Source organism: Dendropsophus ebraccatus, chromosome 15 (genome assembly GCF_027789765.1).
Source record: "Dendropsophus ebraccatus isolate aDenEbr1 chromosome 15, aDenEbr1.pat, whole genome shotgun sequence".
NCBI lineage: Eukaryota > Metazoa > Chordata > Amphibia > Anura > Hylidae > Dendropsophus > Dendropsophus ebraccatus.
The window spans coordinates 38,294,163-38,312,995 of record NC_091468.1 but is presented as its reverse complement, the minus strand read 5'-3'; the positions used below and the strand labels follow the sequence as shown (position 1 = coordinate 38,312,995).

The following is an 18,833-nucleotide window of genomic DNA, read 5'->3' as shown; positions in this document are numbered from 1 at the left end:
TTGTTCCAGGGCATGTGGATATGTGTTGCTGTGTTCTGAACTTTCCATCCCTAGAGCTGTGTGGGGCTTGATTTAATAGGACAAGCCGATGTTTTCATTGTCTCCATTTTGAGGCACATAGGGTTAATCTGGCCCCTTTTTATTGCATCTTTTGTGAGGGAGTGTACGTGGGGGTAATTGATAAAGTCTGGTGATTTATAAACTCCGGCAGCCGGCAGAGGCAGGGGAGAAATTGATCACAAGTACCAACTTACCTCTCCCAGTGCCCGTGGTCAGTGAGTGGTGGGACCAGCCTCGGGATCCCCCAGTTCCCAGCATTTTTCCTCCCAGTTGTGATGGTGTCACTTTCCAACTCAAAAAAATGCCTATAACTAATACGGATTCCAGGCTGTTCGATACAAACTTACACCGGCACAGAGGGCCAAGAGTCCTATCGAGCCTAGATGTTCCCCGATAACTATTTAGTCAAACATAACCTTTAGGGTACAAACCCACTTGACGTATTTGCGGCGTTAATCAGTCTTAAAAATAAGCAGGCAAAACGCAGGTTGGCTTTATACAATTGTTCTGTGTTAAAATACGCAATTGCGTATTTTTGAAGCATGAAGCTACATGCGTTTTTCGCACAGGTTGTTAACAACTGATGCTTTGCTAACAACAAGCTTCACGCTTCAAAAATACGCAACTGCGTATTTTAACGCAGAACAATTGTATAAAGCCAACCTGCGTTTTGCCTGCTTATTTTTAAGACTGATTCACGCAGCAAATACGTCAAGTGGGTTTGTACCCTTAATATATATTTCTAAAATCTAAAAATCTAAAATAAAAAAATACGTGAGCTTAAAAACCCCTATTCTGCAGTCCACTTAACTGAATATCACTAATGTCTATTGGCCAGTGGTACACTATAGAACCTAAAAAAAAGAAGGTGCAACAGCAACCTACAGGTGCAAGTGCTTACCGTGCATACTCCCCCCCCCTAGTGTACACACGATAAAAAATTGCTCTATAGATTTTAAACAATAAGGATCGTAGCAAACTATTTGATTAAACAGAGTGTACCATGTCACCACGTTATGGTGTGTTAAGGGACATGGTCCTACTCTAGCATTTTCACACTAGCAATGGCCTCTCCTGGGCTGAATAACTCTAAAACCGGGCAGATATGAGCCAAATCTCTATTTATACCACCCATGAAACATGGGTTGAGTGCAAGTGTGGTGCTTCCCCACTGTGAGGCTTGACCGGTCACTTGCTAAGTGGCACTGTGTGACGCCACTACTGTGGTGGTTGGTCGAAGTATAGCTCTGCCAGATGTTGTACTGTCGTGACGCCAGTGCCAGGTGGGCACACAGGTGTAGAGGCACACCTGCTTTTATTTTAGTGTGCAAGCTATACCCTTTCCCCTGTGGTCGGTGTCCTGCCAGGCTGTGAGAGGGTCGTGACCCACCTGGACTATTGGTACCGCCACCCACAGAAAGGGGAGATGACCCAAGAAAGGGACAATTACTGTGTTGGTGCTTACGTAATAACCCCCATAGCACTGTTACCATAAATAAACTCTTCTTTACTTCAGAAATACTTGATACAGTAGTATACAGTAGACTTGTGACTTGACAATATACTTTGGACTTGACTGACCAGACTTGTGCTGAAAGCTTGAGGGGAAGAATAGTCATGCTGGCTTGGTTGCGTGCTGAGAAGTAGAGTAAGTGCAGAGAAGTAGAGAGGAGAATGTCGAGAGTCCCAACCCAATGTAGGACTGTGCCCTGCTAGAACTGTAGAAGTAGAATAAGTAGAATACTTGAGAGTAGAGAGAATACTTGTGCCCGTGTTTTGACCTTTGTCTTTGCACCACCTATTGCCCAACAGTGTCGGGTGACCCGTCTTAGAGGGTGACACAAGCCACAGACCTTGTTACCTGAGTTGAGCAGAGTGGTCAGAGTTCTCTGATTACACCCGCGCTGCGAGATAAAGTACGTAGGCTTCTAGCAACCTTGCTCTATCCGGATCAGTTCCTCTTGCTTCAAGATACTGTCCTACACCTTTAGACTTGTTCTCAGTGTGGGCTGGGATGATACCTGACTTGTCCTCTCTGTGAGCGTCAGTGGCGGATTATAATGTGGGCGGTTTGGGCGGCCGCCCGGGGCCCAAGACTCCGGGGGGGCCCACGCCGCCCACATTAAGATCTTACATAGCAGCGCCAGCAGCACATCACTTTCGGGGCCCAATGGGCCCCCGAGTGATGTTCTGCTGTGGCGCGCTGTTGTCGGAGTCCGCCGCAGCACCGCCCCCTCTCTCCTTGCCGTCTTTGCGGTGCCCGTACATCATGCGCGCCGCCAAGCAGAGAAGTTCGGGCACCGCGGGGCTGCACTGTGAGCTTCCGGTCTGCGTGACAGGCTCTCTCTGCCGGAAGCTCACCCTGGCTCCCTGCCGCCCGACTATACCCCCTGCCGCCCGGCTGTACCCCTTGCCCCTTAGCTGCTCTCCATGCTGCCCCATCTCCCCCCTGCTGCTACCCCCATCATCTTCTCCCCCTGCTGCCACCCCCATCATCTTCTCCTCCTGCTGCCACCCCCATCATCTTCTCCCCCTGCTGCTACCCCCATCATCTTCTCCCCCTGCTGCTACCCCCATCATCTTCTCCCCCTGCTGCTACCCCCATCATCTTCTCCCCCTGCTGCTACCCCCATCATCTTCTCCTCCTGCTGCTACCCTTCATCATCTTCTCCCCCTGCTGCTACCCCCATCATCTTCTCCCCCTGCTGCTACCCCCATCATCTTCTCCCTCTGCTGCCACCCCCATCATCTTCTCCCCCTGCTGCCACCCCCATCATCTCCCCCTGCTGCCACCCCATCATCTTCTCCTCCTGCTGCCACCCCCATCATCTTCTTCCCCTGCTGCCACCCCCATCATCTTCTTCCCCTGTTACTACCCTTCATCATATTCTCGCCCTGCTGCTACCCTTTATCATCTTCTCCCCCTGCTGCTACCCCCATCATCTTCTCCTCCTGCTGCTACCCTTCATCATCTTCTCCCCCTGCTGCTACCCCCATCATCTTCTCCCCCTGCTGCTACCCCCATCATCTTCTCCCTCTGCTGCCACCCCCATCATCTTCTCCCCCTGCTGCCACCCCCATCATCATCTCCCCCTGCTGCCACCCCATCATCTTCTCCTCCTGCTGCCACCCCGATCATCTTCTTCCCCTGCTGCCACCCCCATCATCTTCTTCCCCTGTTGCTACCCTTCATCATATTCTCGCCCTGCTGCTACCCTTTATCATCTTCTCCCCCTGCTGCTACCCCCATCATCTTCTCCCCCTGCTGCTACCCCCATCATCTTCTCCCTCTGCTGCCACCCCCATCATCTTCTCCCCCTGCTGCCACCCCATCATCATCTCCCCCTGCTGCCACCCCATCATCTTCTCCTCCTGCTGCCACCCCCATCATCTTCTTCCCCTGCTGCCACCCCATCATCTTCTTCCCCTGTTGCTACCCTTCATCATATTCTCGCCCTGCTGCTACCCTTTATCACCTTCTCCCCCTGCTGCTACCCCCATCATCTTCTCCCCCTGCTGCTACCCCCATCATCTTCTCCCCCTGCTGCTACCCCCATCATCTTCTCCCCCTGCTGCTACCCCCATCATCTTCTCCCCCTGCTGCCACCCCATCATCTTCTCCCCCTGCTGCTACCCTTCATCATCTTCTCACCCTGCTGCTACCCTTCATCATCTTCTCGCCCTGCTGCTACCCTTCATCATCTTCTCCCCCTGCTGCTACCCTTCATCATCATCTTCTCCCCCTGCTGCCACCCCATCATCTTCTCCCCCTGCTGCCACCGCCATCATCTTCTCCCCCTGCTGCTACCCCCATCATCTTCTCCCCCTGCTGCTACCCTTCATCATCTTCTTGCCCTGCTGCTACCCTTCATCATCTTCTCCCCCTGCTGCTACCCCCATCATCTTCTCCCCCTGCTGCTACCCTTCATCATCTTCTCACCCTGCTGCTACCCTTCGTCATCTTCTCGCCCTGCTGCTACCCTTCATCATCTTCTCGCCCTGCTGCTACCCTTCATCATCTTCTCCCCCTGCTGCTTCCCCCATCATCTTCTCCCCCTGCTGCTACCCCCATCATCTTCTCCCCCTGCTGCCACCCCCATCATCTTCTCCCCCTGCTGCCATCCCCATCATCTTCTCCTCCTGCTGCCACCCCCATCATCATCTCCACCTGCTGCCACCCCATCATCTTCTCCCCCTGCTGCCACCCCCATCATCTTCTCCCCCTGCTGCCACCCCCTGCTGCTTCCCTGCCTCCCCAGCTCCCCCCCCCCCCGGCCTCTGTCGCCCCAGCTTCTCCCCCTGTCGCCCCAGCTGCCTCCCTTCCCCAGTCACCCCCAGCTCCCCGCCTGCAGTTGAGTTGGGGTCGGAGAAGTCTTCATGATGCTGTGCCAAATAGAGAAGAAAGGAAAAAGTGAGCGACGGCAATTGGAGAAGACGTCACCTGTGAGTCATTAGTAACTGCACTGTAATCACTTATAGGCTGGGCTCACACACAGTATAATTCAGTCAGTATTGTGGTCCTCATAGCAACCAAAACCAGGAGAGGATTGAAAACACAGAAAGGATCTGATCACACAATGTTGAAATTGAGTGGATGGCCGCCATTTAATAGCAAATATTTGCTGTTATATCAAAACAACGGCTGTTATATTGAAATAATGGCCGTTATTTACTGTTATATGATGGCCATCCACTCAATTTCACCATTATGTGGACAGAGCCTTTCTGTGTTTTCCATCCACTCCTGGTTTTGGTTGCTATGAGGACCTGACATGAGGACCAAATACTGTCTGAAATATACATAGTGTGAACCCAGCCCTATAGTGTGTAGAGCCTGTGTACCATTGTGGTCTAAATGGGTCAGTGTATTGTTTGCAGTAGTGTACTGACACAGCCCCGGGGTCACTACAGTACACTAGCAAAAACTTTTAAACTAGAACCCAACTACAACTGCAGGCACTACAACTCCCAGCATATTATGAGGGCTGCAGACTGTCAGTACATGCTGGGAGTTGTAGTGCCTGCAGCTGTTGTAGTTGGGTCCTAGGTGGATTATACACTGCATGCTTTGGGGCATATAAGAATATATAGATCTGTGGGGGCTCAGTGCAGGGAAGTGACCCCAGAACATCACTAATAGGGGATAGAATAAAAACATCTCCCCCTATTAGTGATGTTCTGGGGTCACTTCTATATACTGATCCCCCACAGATCTATGTATTCTTATATACCCCACACAGCCTGCTGGGGTGGGCGGGGGGCCCAGGTTGGGTGGACAGCCCGGGGCCCAGGGTACATTTAATCCGCCACTGGTGAGCGTTTAGCACTGCATAGTGTATGGAAGTGCTGCTTTCAGGAAAAGTGTCCGTACTTCCCATGTGTGTCTGCAGGCTAGACTACTCTGGACTTGTCCTCTAACAGGGGACCTGGCATAAGCCAGGGCCCAACGTGACTGCTGTAGGGACTGTTCTGGCTTGTGTCCTCTCTGTACAGGAACCAGACTAAGACTAAGTGTGACTACACTTCCTCTCCCCATGTAAGGACCTCCTCAGGGTATGTAATACCTGCAGTGAGTGGGTGCGAAAAGAGTGCAAAGAAGAAAGAAGAATAGAGATAGGTGGAGAAGAGAAAGAGCTCTCATTGGTGCACAAATCACAAAAACAATAACCCCTTAAGTACTACAGCTGTGCAATACATAGGTAAAAGACATACATACTAGCGACATCTAGTGGCAAAGCGTAGGTACTACTTCATTACCACTTCTACTTAGAGTACAGGCTTTTGCAAGGGAATATATATACTAGTAACACCTATGGTGGGACACCACACAAGCCAACAGGAGGTAGCCACATCCCCAATCAGATTCCACTTTTTCTTCCTCACAGACTAGGGGCTAGGGGCAACTGAGCCAGTTTCACTTTATCACACCATGTCTGATAAATCTCCCACCTTGTGTTTGATATTGATGGTGCTCAGTGCTCATTAGATTTTTTTCCATAACCAGCAGCATAATAACATATTGTACTGTAGGGCCCCTTCATCAAACTTCTTAGATACCACAGTTGCTTTTGCATGTCGCATAAAGAGGTAACCAGCGTCAATGAATGGCACTCTGGCTGTCATTTTCTGCTGGGTACCCACAGTAACCTCATGGGTAAAGTCAATAGACTTTAAATAGTATAGTAGAAAAATAATTGAGATGATGTTTTCAGTATGTAGAAGAAACTATGATTTTTCATATTTAGTATACACTTTACCTAGGAAATCCTAATGTAACAAGTTTTTTATTGTTTGTAGATCTTTTGGTGGATTTGCTTCAAAAGAGGACTTCGCTACACACATTAGTGCCTTGGCAGAAGAACTGACTACATTGGATCTTCCCTTTGATGATTCCTTCGTTGCCTGTAACATCTATGATCCTCCGGAAAAACGTAGTGACCGTCATAATGAAGTATGGCTCCTTGCAATTAAGAAGTAACAAATATTTAGAGTGGGAGCTGGATAAAGAAAAGATTTCTCACAATGCCAATACATGTAGTAATTTCTGCCATGTGGCCAAGAACTGCGCTGCCAAAACTTCACCTGCTTTTACCACCAGTTGCTGGGGTGCAGGTACAGGTGGAGCATGTACAGTATGTTATACGTCCTGCATGGCAAAAATCTGCAATGCAAAACTGCATCAATTCCTAAGAAACCATATATTTACCATACAGTTCCTGCTGTAACTTACTGAATAATTTGTCTCTCACAAAATAAATAAAGTTTGTTACTTCACTTTTTATTGTATTGTCTGATTTGTGCAGTGGCGGTCATATCATTTGTGCAGCTGGTTCAGTTGCACAGGGGCCCAGGCCAAAAGAGGGGCCCTTCAGGCTCGGTCTCGGAGCCTCAGCCTAGTGGGCCCCTCCATTGCACCGGGCCCTGCTGCATAAGTGCTATGTATTGTCCATCCACCTATGTACCAGGCGCCTGATCAGATGGGCTGTCACCCGTGGCCCACCAGTGCCAAGATTCCAGCAGCCACGGCCTGCCTCACATACCACACTCATCTATTGGATATGTAGGCCACGGGAAGCTTCAGTGGCGCCACACTACGACTTGGGACGGCGCACCATTGATGTCACCTGGCAGTCGTATATTGACGATCGCAGCAGGCATCCTGTTGACCTGGAGGACCACTGGAGGCCTGGTGGCTTATTGTGTGTGAGGATGAGGGGGAAGCCAGAATGGCTAGTGTGTGGGGATGGGGCAACCAGGAATGTGGTGACATGGTTTGCGTATTGGGGGGCCCAGGCACATTTTTTGCACAGAGGCCCCTATGCAGTCTGTGTCTGTCCCCTGGATTGGTGTAAGTAAAGCAAAGGATTTACAGGTACTGAACCTCCTGTTAAGTTTTTGATGTGTATCTGAGATATATATATGAAACATCCTCTTATTTTTTAGGACGATAGAAAGAAATCACGTGAATAACATGCTCGCTCGCCCCCCCCCCCGCTCCCGTTTTAAGTTCCGCTCATCCCATAGGCTCCATTCTATGCGCAGGCAGATTCCGCTGTCCGCCCAAAGATAGTCATGTCAATTCTTTGGGAAGACTGCGGAATCCGCCTTACCATAGAATGGAGTCTATGGGAGGGGCGGAGAGTGAAGCTGGAGCGCGCAGACACAAGCAGCGGAATCCGTGGCAAGTTATCTGCGTGATTTCCTTAGTGTGCATGTACTCTAATGGTTATACTTTACCTTCCATTTGGACAAATAAAAAAATATATTATGTAAAAGATCCTTTGTGAAATTATAATATATATTTTTGATTAATAACTTCACTAGACAAGAAAATATGATATTTCACTGGTAAGTTGTGTAATCATTTTTCTTTTTAATAATTTTTGAATCCACAATTTATACTGTTCATTTAGTTTTTACAAAGGGCTTTATAAAAAAAGAAAAAAAAGAAAAGAGAAACTGTAGTCGTGTAGTAGAGATCTAAACTATCTGGCAATATTTAGGGATATATATTAGTCACCATGACCACCTACCATCACCACTGAATCATGGAGCATGACCGTGTGCTGCAGCAGCTCATCATCAGGTTGTAACACAAAAGACAAGATTTTAAATGTTTAAATCTCATGCCTTTCTATCTGGCAGCGTCAGTGGTGTTTTCTAGCAGAAGTGCCCACAGCAGCAATAATAAGGTGTGCAGTGTTCCAGAGCGGGGTCCACTGTCTTTTTCTAGCACCAGGTATAGGTCGGTACCATGTGTTATAGACTCTGAGACTGAAGTGTATGTAATGATGCTCCCACCACAACACTACACCACTACACTAAAGGCCCTATTCCACGGAACGAATATCGGCCGTATTTGGCCGATATTGGCCGATATGAATGATAATCGTCCCATGGAATAGAGTGCAATGATCAGCCGACATCATTCATGTTGACTAATCTTGCAGTCGCTTGTTTTTCAACATTTTGAAAAACAAGCGACTGATATAGCAGCGATCTGCTGCCATCGCTCCGTTGAATAGGAGCATCGGCAGCAGGCGCTGCTGTATCCTATGGGCTCCCCCCCGCAGCTCCCCGCCGCCCCTCCCGCACTCACCCGCTCGCTGCAGCCGCGTTGAATAGCGGCGGCAGCGAGCGGGGAACGAGGAGCAAACGAGCGCTGAGAGCGCTCGTTTGCTCCTCTAGACGGCTCGTGGAATAGGGGCTTAAGGGTTAACTGATTTCCTCTATTGATTGTATGAGTCGTGCCACTGTACACTTGCACTACACTTTAGTCAATCCCTGAGCTAGCTAAATCAAGAGTTAATGCCTTATCACAAAGGATTATTCCATCCTTCTACCCAATCAGATACTGTCCTTAAGGCCAAGGTTTTATATAGTGGGGTTGGAACTGGGTTAGTGGGGTCTAGTTCTGGTTGTTAGTTAGCGAGCTTATGAGAGACAACACTACAGACAGCTTACTGAGAGTTTACTGGGGCTGGCCAGGAAGCCAGGGCCGATGTGCAGGACTATACTTTATTTCTTTGTAACTTCTGATAACCTAGCTATGTCCAGCTAGTGCACCGCAAGCAAGGGGCTGTGAAACACCGAAACTAAATCCTATCCAGGCTGAACTGATGTTTTCTTCTCTTATCCTGAGGATCATTCCAGGTACAAGTCAGTAGTCAAGCAAAGTGCATAAGCCAGTAATCCAGACAGCTAGTTCTTTCCACAAAGTGGAGCCTACATCACTGGATCTGTGTCACTCTGTGCCCATAGACAGCAATAGATGGGAAGTTCATGCCTGTGGGTGTAGGTAGCTCTTCTCTAAAGACCCCAGCTGATCGCTTTAGTACAGCTACACAACCTCTAACCAAGTTCAACTTAGACTGCAAGTTCAGCTATACAAAAAGTCACTCCAGTTCAACTCACACTACAAGGTGATTTCAAGCCGTTCACACTTATGTCTAAACTATAAAGAGCTTATTTTCTGCAGTATGCACAAAACAGTGATGGTTCCAGCACTCCAATGAAGATTTAAATCTAAATGCTTTATTTCATAACAAACATTAAAACATGCTGCAAGATTTCAACAACGATTTGAGAACATGTTCAAAGATCAAAATGAACGATTTCTCGCTCGTCGTTTGATCGTTCGCTGCGTTTACACGTACGATTATCGTTCGAATTTGATCGTTATCGCGCAAATTCGCACGATAATCGTTCTGTGTAAACGCAGCATTACACTTTATTATATAGACAACATGATCACTCTCATTGTTAATGTTATCTAAAATTCTGAAAGTTTGTGCGTTGTTACTGTTAGGGTACTATTACATGGAACGATAATCGTCTGAATCGGCCCAATTCGGCCTATTGACGGTCTGTGTAATAAATACAACGATCAGCCGATGATCATTGATATAGGTTTGAACCTATAATTGTCGGGCACCAATTGCGCATCTTCGTGTAATAGCGGTGCGCGGCCGGTGACTGACGAGATACATTACCTATCCAGGCTGCAGGGCTCCTCTTGCGGTCTTCTTCTCCCTGGGTCCCGCGTGCTCCAGCTTCAGAGCGGCCTGTCTGAGCTGACAGGCCGCTCAGCCAATCACTGGCCGGGACCGCTATAACCAGTGATTGGCTGAGCGGCCTGTCAGCTCAGACAGGCAGCTCTGAAGCTGGAGCACGCGGGACCTGGGGAGAAGACCGCAAGAGGAGCCCTGCAGCCTGGACAGGTAATGTATAAAGTAAAAGTAAGGGCTGCAAGAACATCAGTAACAATGTCCCTGCAGCCCTTGTTAAACGATTATCGGGCCATGTAATAGGCCCAGTAAACGAGGGCCGATCTAGCAAATCAGCGGTCGTTTACAGTTGTTATCAGGCCTTCATCGGCGCCTGTAATAACACCCTTGGTGTAAGTTTTTGTTGGAAGCATGTGTTTACACATATTACATCTAGAGAGCCTGCATTTGGGGCTGCCTAAGATATTACGTGAGATATGTTTATTAGGAGGTGACAAAGCACTGGGAGAAAGCTGATCACCCAATGTGCGCCCTCTGCGTGCCAAACACCATACGCCCTTGTCAATGATATTGCTGAGAACAGGATCTTGTCGTAGAATGGTCAGATTTTTATTTAAAATGGCAGTAATCTGTTTGTATTCGGTAGAATAGCTAGTGGAAAAAGTTAAAGGTGCATGTTTATCGTTATTGTGATGTGTCATTTTATTTCTCTCTTTTAATAGTGACTCTCTGGGTTTCTGAGAAACCATATCCAGGGCTCTATATATATGAGCACGTTTATAGCCACGAACTGTCATGCGTTGGCATAATTCTTCACTTGTGTCAGCTCACTCGCTGGTACTGATCTGACAGTATGTACTGGATGGTTACTTGAGGTTCGCTTGAGGTTTTTTTTTAACTAAATAACCCCAAGCTTGATATTCTGTCTTGGCACTGTAACCCACCCATTCCCTTAATGGTCTTGGTCACCCGAATTGGCCCCATTCGGCCCGATTCGGCCGATTATCGCTTGGTGGAATAGAGAGGATGATCAGCCGATGATCGTGTCACGGCTGATCGTTCATTTAGGGCCAGACCTAAAATCATCGTTCCCCCACTGCGCATCGCTACGGTGGAATAGCGGTGCGCGGCAGGCGACTGACGATTTGAGAAGCACAATACATTACCTGCAGGGCTTCTCCTCCGCTCTGAATTCCTCCCCGGGTCCCGCACTCTAGCTTCAGAATGGTCTGTCAGCTGATGGAGCGCTCAGCCAGTCACAGGCCGGGACCGCCGCGGCCTGTGATTGGCTGAGTGACCTGTCAGCTGACAGGCCATTCTGAAGCCAGAGCGTGCGGGACCCGGGGAGGAAGACAGCGGAGGAGAAGACCTGACAGGTAATGTATGCTCGCTCAATGATCATCGGGCCGTGGAATAGGCCCAGTAAACGAGCGGCGATCTAGCAGATCGGCGCTTGTTTACATTGTTGATCGGGCCCTGCTCAGCCCGTGGAATAGGACCCTAAGTCTGATGTGTATGTTTAAATAACAATCATACAGCTGGTAACCAATTCCAGTACACAAGAAACAGATTGTGGGTACAGAGTCGCTTTAAGTATAATCAGTGTGCTTAGACTACCCCTTTAAAAGAATAGTTTCATAAGAAAATTGATAAGGAGTGATGATAAGGAGGAGGCTGCTGTAAAGTGATTTGTACAGCATTACAGTTAAAAGTGACACCAGTAGATAGGAAAGACAATAGATTATGTTCACATGTTTGCAGCGAGCCGGGGTAATGGGAAGAGAGTGAGGGGACTGAGGAGAGGATGATGGTGGTAGTAGTCTCTCCTGAGTGTGGCGCTGAGCTCTTCTGTGAGGGGATGCACTGAGAGCTGCAGAGGGAGAGTGTGCTATACCCGCAGGATGGCTGGATCTTGTCACAGTCACAGGTGGGCACGAGGGCTTCTGCAGGTACAGGGGGACTCTCTGGCGCTTCCCTGGGCTCTCTCCTGTGGGCTACTGCAGAGGTTCCTGTAGGGGGGCTGCACCTGTGTGTAAGGTAGTCAATGGTGCGGACCTGTAGTTCCCCCGGGGCCAACCCCAAATACTGCTGTCCGGTACAATGGCCCTTGATGGTGGTGTGGTGCAGATAACCAGGACAACAGGGAGACAAGGAAGGAGGCAGTGTAACAATGACTCCTTTACTGGTAGACTTGCCGATGTTATACAGTCTTTTGGCATGCAACGGTGAATACTGGCGGCTTTGACTGGGTTACTGTACTTATGGAGAGTCTGGTGGTGTGTGGAGAGACGAATCTGCCTCAGATCCTGGCCTGTTAGTACGTGTGGGACGCTGGTGGGCACTGTGATCCTGTGGACCTATTCCCTAATGGTGCTTGAGTCTGTTATCCCTCCCTGTCTGCTAGGGAGCTTCCTGCTTAGGTTACTGGGCTGGGCCTTAGGCCACAACTTTCGAGTCCCAGAGGTATCCAGGGGTCCTAGTGCAGTGTCCCAGAACAGCCCTTCTTATGCTCATACTTTTATTACAACCAGTTCTGTTCTGGAAAGCTATGGTCCACTGCAAACTGCGTGTATTGTGTCACCCCTGCAGTATTCAGGTCTGCTATTCCATTAATTTATTGCATGTATATTCAGGTATCAGTGTCTAATGGTATTATGTCGCCTCCTAGTGTTCAAGTATGGTACTTCTCATGTATATTTCTCTGTATATGCCTAATGGTGTGGTGATGCAATGGCTGGATGTCACGTGACTGTGCCCTGCTGCCATGGTAACTCCAATGGTAATTGAGCTTTGGCTGGGGTTTACCATGTGACTTCCTGTTCTACCTGAGTCTATCTCCTGCCCCAGAGGGGATAGAGTGTGTTGCTCTGCTGTTCCTGTCAGTCAGTCTTGTCCTCCACCATCAGGAGACAAGTTCTGTGTCTGTCTGTCCTCTCTCCCTGCTAAGAGAGAGGCCTGCGTGTGCTCTGCTGCTCCAGTCCACTGGCTGTGTTCCTGTCTCAAGTCCCAAGATTCTCATCTGGGTGTCGATTCTTCAGTCATTCTTCAGTTCCTCTCATCATCATCTTCTCTAATCATCAACAGCAAATATTTTATTCAAGTCTCACTCCACCCAGCATCTCATCTTCAGTTTCACTACTACTCCCATCATTCAGCACGCTACTCTCACAGCCTATTGCAGCATCACCCATTACTCTGCTTTATTCAAGTTTGCCTTATTCCCGGTTGCATCCGGAGAGACTGTTGCTACTAGTTACCACCGTTACAATAAATATACAACTACCGTTGTTTCTGAACCTTGGCATTGGTGTGATAATTGGTGCCCTGACTAAGGACAACGAAGAATCGCATGCCCAGTATTCCCGCATGGTCAGGAGCCTGGTTTCCAGCTGTATCACCCTCGTGCCTACACCGTGACCACATTATCCTACAGCTGCCCCGGTTCCTGCCTGTTAGCACCATCTATACTGCGGAGTGGCCCCTAGGGGCCTGGGGCATCGCATTTGGCGTCACGAACAGGATTACGATTGCATTGTGTGTCCCCAAGAGTGTGCCGCAACCCTAAAGAGACTTTGCAACTGTCCCGCTGTGGCCCAGGAAGGGGTTAAGGCCGTATTTCCCAGGTTCCCGCTCACGCTCCGCCCCGGCCCTTCAGCTATTACCTCCGTTGCCGGGGGAAGAAGATTTCTGCTGCACCTGCCGGAAGTTTCCGGGCCCAGCTTCCGCCCGCTCCACCGCTGTCTTCTGCAAGCCTGCTGCTCCTGTCTCGATCATCTCAGCTCACCACCAATCATCCGGACCACTCGATGCAGCTCATCCAGGGATCCCGTCTGCTGCGCTGGGACAGTCAGATAAGTGAAAGTTCCCCATCATGTCCAGCCCGGATGATGATGCCGTCAGCGGGTCAAACAGTCCACCGTCCTCACCCGCTGGCGCACCCGCTCCTCCAGCTGCCCCCCTTGCATCTGCTAGTGCTGCTGGAGTGCCGTTTTTCATTGGGCCCAATCACCTACCCAGCTATAAGGGGGAGCCCCACAACTTGGCTGCTTTTAAGGAGAAAATCTCTCATACTCTTGAACTGGTTTCTCTCTCTCCTACCCAGCAGGTACAACTCCTACTCGGACAATTAGAAGGTCCTGCTGCTGAGGAGGTCCGGTCATGGCCCGCTACGGAGAAAGTCGGGGTACAGCAGATTCTTGATCGCCTCAGGAGAGAATTTGAGGTACAGTCCCCCACAGAAATTCGCCTCCAGTTCTATCATAAGCGCCAGAGATCAGGTGAGACCCTGAGAGACTATGCCCTTGCCCTCCAGTCTGCCTATCGGGCCCTACAACAGGTGGATGTCATTGACCCCAGCAGCAGAAAACATAATCACAGACCGCTTCATAGAGGGCATAGACTCTAGGCTCATTCAAAGCCAGTTGCGCATGTTGGCCGCGCAGAACCCTAATATGTCCTTCCTGGATTTCAAAACCCTGGCTCTGAGAGTAGTAGGAACTGACTCCCCCTGCCATAACTGTCCCTCGACCTAGAGTCAGCCAGTACTTACAGGTGTGACCCCTGGGCATGTCACCACGCTTTCTATTTCATCTGTTCCAGCTGTCCAGGCCGTGCAAGCTTCTCTCACCAGCCCCCTGGCTACTCCTGACCTCCTTACTCAAGTAGTTAACTCTCTTTGTCAAGTCATCAAAGAGCTAAAGGGGACTTCATCCACCTCCTCCTCTTACTCTACCTCCAGCCAGGCCCTGTCTCTAGAGTCACCTCCCGGGCGTCCACGCTCTGCCCTATCCATACCCCACAGGGCCACACCTCCAGAGCGGCCCTACTGTGACTACTATCGGCGACATGGACACTACCAATCCCAGTGCTTTCAGTTAAACGGGCCACCCCCGGGTCCGAGGGCCAACATCCGGGAGGTAGAATCTCAGGCCCGCAGGAGTCACAATGGCTCTCAAAATTCTTATTGCAATGCCCGCATGTGACTCTATGGATAGACGGTGTGCCTCTCGTGGCCTTGGTGGACACTGGTTCCCAAGTTACTACCATCCCCAAGCATGTTTTTGAAGCACATTGGGACCATAAGATGTTGTGTCCAGTGGAAAAGGCCAGGCTGAAACTGATTGCTAGTAATGGTCGGCCTATCTCACAACTAGGGTATTGGGAACCCACTATATGCAACCGGAGGTTAACCGGGTGACCGGAGGTTAACCCAGCAGGGTGTCATAGTCACCGAGGCTCAAGGGGACAGTGGTATTACAGTCTTGGGCATGAACGTCATCCGCCATGTATTCTCCGAATTAGTAGCTGCCTTGCATAACTCTCTGTCTCAAGCTTCTTCCCCCTACAGGCAAGCCATCCAGAAGACTATCAAGGCGCTCACCGCTCAGCAGAGGTTTGTCAATCACCGTGGGGAGATTGTTGTGTCCGTACTAGAGATGCTCGCCCAATCACTATCCCAGCCAACAGTGAGACCCTTATCTGGTGCAGGGCTCAACCAGGCCTACACAACGCCGACTACGAGGCTCTACTAGATTTCATCGAGATTGAGGGTCAATCCCTTGTCATGGCTGCCCGAAGTCTAGTTACCGTCTCCAAAGGTCTGGTTCCAGTACGGCTGGTCAACCTCAGTGCATCTCCAGTCGACCTACCCAAGTTTACTACAGTTGCCATGCTCCACCAACTCGACCCTGAGGATCTCATATGTGAAGAGACTATTGCCCACCAGAGGTCGATAAGGACATCATCAGGAGAATCCAAACAGTCCCGCGCTCCTTGGTGGGATGCCCTCAACATCGGGGATGCCAACACCCCAATCGAGCATATTCAGGGGGTACCCAAAGTTGCCAAGCGCCATCACGAGGCCTTCAGCAAGCACTCACTTGACTTTGGTAAAACTGGTCTGGTCCAACATCGAATTAATACCAAAGATCATCCTCCTATCAAGGAGAAGCACCGGCCTATTCCGCCTGCCAGCTATCAGCAGGTGAAGAGACTGCTCCAGGAAATGAATGACACCAACGTCATCCAGGAGAGCCAAAGTCCGTGGGCTGCCCCTATCGTCCTCGTTAAAAAGAAGGACGGCAACATCAGATTCTGTGTTGACTACCGGAAGCTGAACACCATTACTCACAAGGATGCCTATCCGCTGCCTCGTATAGAGGAATCTATTGCTGCTCTGGGTTCAGCCGCCTACTTCTCAACGTTGGACCTCACCAGTGGGTATTGGCAGGTGCCCATGGCCCCGGAAGACCGGGAGAAGACAGCGTTTACTACCCCCATGGGACTCTATGAGTTCACAAGTATGCCGTTTGGGCTCTGCAACGCCCCCGCCACATTTCAGCGGTTAATAGAGAGGTGCCTCGGTCACGTCAACTTCCAAAGTGTATTGCTCTACCTGGATGACGTCATTGTCTATTCTCGCACTTATGAGGACCATATTCATCACTTAGCCGAAGTGTTTCAAGTCCTTATTGACCATGGCCTCAAGATCAAACTGTCGAAGTGCCACCTCCTCAAACAGCAGGTGAACTATTTGGGGCATGTCGTGAGTGCCGAGGGGATACAACCTGATCCCGAGAAGATCTCGGCTGTGGAAAGTTGGGGCATTCCCAAGACGGTGAAAGAGGTGAGAAGCTTCCTTGGATTTGCGGGCTATTACCGCCGCTTCATACCCCACTTCGCCCAGGTGGCTGAACCACTCAATGAGCTACTCCGTGGCTGTCCTCAAGAGAACTACAGTCGACAGCTACCCATAGAGTGGTCTGAACGTCAGGAGACGGCGTTTCAAACCCTGAAGGCCCTGTTGATATCGCCTCCCATCTTGGCTTACCCTGACTATAGTCAGCCTTTCCATCTCTACACAGACGCCAGCTTCCAAGGCCTAGGGGCTGTCCTGTCTCAAGTCCAGGGTAATCAGGAAAGAGTTATTGCCTATGCCAGCCGAAGTTTAAGAGGCGCTGAAAAGAACGATAGTAACTACAGCTCGTTCAAATTGGAGTTGCTTGCTCTGCTGTGGGCCGTTACTGAAAAATTCAAAGATTACCTTGCGGCTACACCGTTCACTGTCTATACGGATAACAACCCGCTAGCTCACCTCAATACCGCGCGACTGGGCGCTCTAGAACAGTGTTGGGCCTCTAGGTTGGCCAACTTCAACTTCGAAATCAAGTATCGAAGCGGCAAGGCCAATGTGAATGCTGACCTGCTCTCTCGACTGCCTAGAGGTGAGGAAGCCCCAGAGGATGACGACTGGGAAGATGTAGAGATGCCCCCTTTTTATCAGAAATTCGCTACTCAGAGTACTACCACGGCGGTCAAAGAGAGCGAGACGTCCCCTGACCCGGGGCCCTATCAAGATTTGTCCAGATGGCAGACCATCCAGAATGAGTCTAGAGTCTTGGGGGAAATCTATGACTACTTGTCTACTGGGAGAGTCCCTATGAGAATCAAGAGGCCCTATCCAGACGTTGAACTGAGACGTCTTTGGAGACAGAGGAATCGGCTCTTCCTTCATAGGGGCCTACTTCTAAGGAATTCGTTGGACCCCGTCTCTGGAGAACGATGCCATCAGATCTTGATTCTCCGGCGAGACGCCAAATTGGTGTTAGATGCCTACCATGACCGTTCCGGCCATTTCGGGGTCCATAAGACTGAGGCGACCATCCGTCAACGGTTCTATTGGATCGGGATGCGGGCTGACATTGAGAACTGGTGTGCTGAATGCCCCGCCTGTAACATCTCCAAGGCGGGAGGAAGAGAGGAACGAGCTCCCTTGCATTCCATTGTGTCCCACCGGCCAAATCAGCTTGTTGCCTTGGACCATGTGAAGTTGGCCCCGACGAGATGTGGATACACCTATGCCCTGACCATGGTCGATCACTACTCCAAGTGGGTAGTTGTGGTACCCGTCCGAGACTTGACTGCAAGGACCACAGCCATCACTTTCTACAAAGAATATGTGAAACACTACAGCTGTCCTGAGTCCCTGCTCACAGACCGAGGCCCGGCTTTCGAATCTCAACTCTTCCATGAGCTATGCACTTACCACGAGTGCAAAAAGCTTCGTACCACGGCTTATCACCCACAAGGCAATGGTCTCTGTGAGAAAGTCAACCAGGTCTTCATCAATATGCTAAGAACAGCTTCGGTGGCAAAACGGGTGGAATGGACTCACCTGTTGGATGAGCTGGTGGAAATCTATAACAACACCACTCATTGCTCTACAGGCTACTCTCCTTTCTATCTGATGTTCGGGCGCCAAGGTCAGCTTCCTCAAGACCGTGCGCTTGGAGTTTAAGTAACTGACACTGTCAACCCTCTGCCTGACACCGACTGGGTCCAAGAGCATCAGAGGAGGATTCAAGATGCCCGAGAGATTGTCGACCAGAAGATGGGAGAGGCCCACCAGCATCAGGAAGATGCTTATAATCAAGGGGCGCATGCCACACCACTAAGAGTGGGGGACAGAGTCTGGCTCAAAAAGTATCACCGCACCCACAAGTTGGAAAGTCTATGGGAGCCTGAACCCTATATCATTTCTGCTATTCCCTATCCAGAGACTGACGTGTATGAGGTCAAGAAGCCAGGTCTGGCCCCTCAAACTGTACATCGGAATAGGATAAAGCGCGGTGTGAGGGAGGATCTGCAAGACCTCACAGCATCCTGTCCAGCACCTTTACAGGCACTTCCGCCAGTCTCAGAGGCTCCATCTAAACCGGCCTCTCTTGAAGATATGTTCCGAACTGAACCATTCCTCATGGCCATTGG

General features: G+C 49.9%; 1 protein-coding gene across 1 annotated transcript in view; it reads left to right on the top strand.

Moving 5' to 3' along the window:
- Positions 1 to 6,749, top strand: part of LOC138773899 (heme-binding protein 2-like) — a 29,998-nt gene extending 23,249 nt beyond the window's left edge. The window contains exon 5 of the mRNA XM_069954375.1: positions 6,358 to 6,749. Within this exon, the coding sequence (XP_069810476.1) occupies positions 6,358 to 6,538 (181 nt within the window). The 3' untranslated portion in view covers positions 6,539 to 6,749. The remainder of the gene's footprint in view (positions 1 to 6,357) is intronic.
- Positions 6,750 to 18,833: the final 12,084 nt, after the last annotated feature.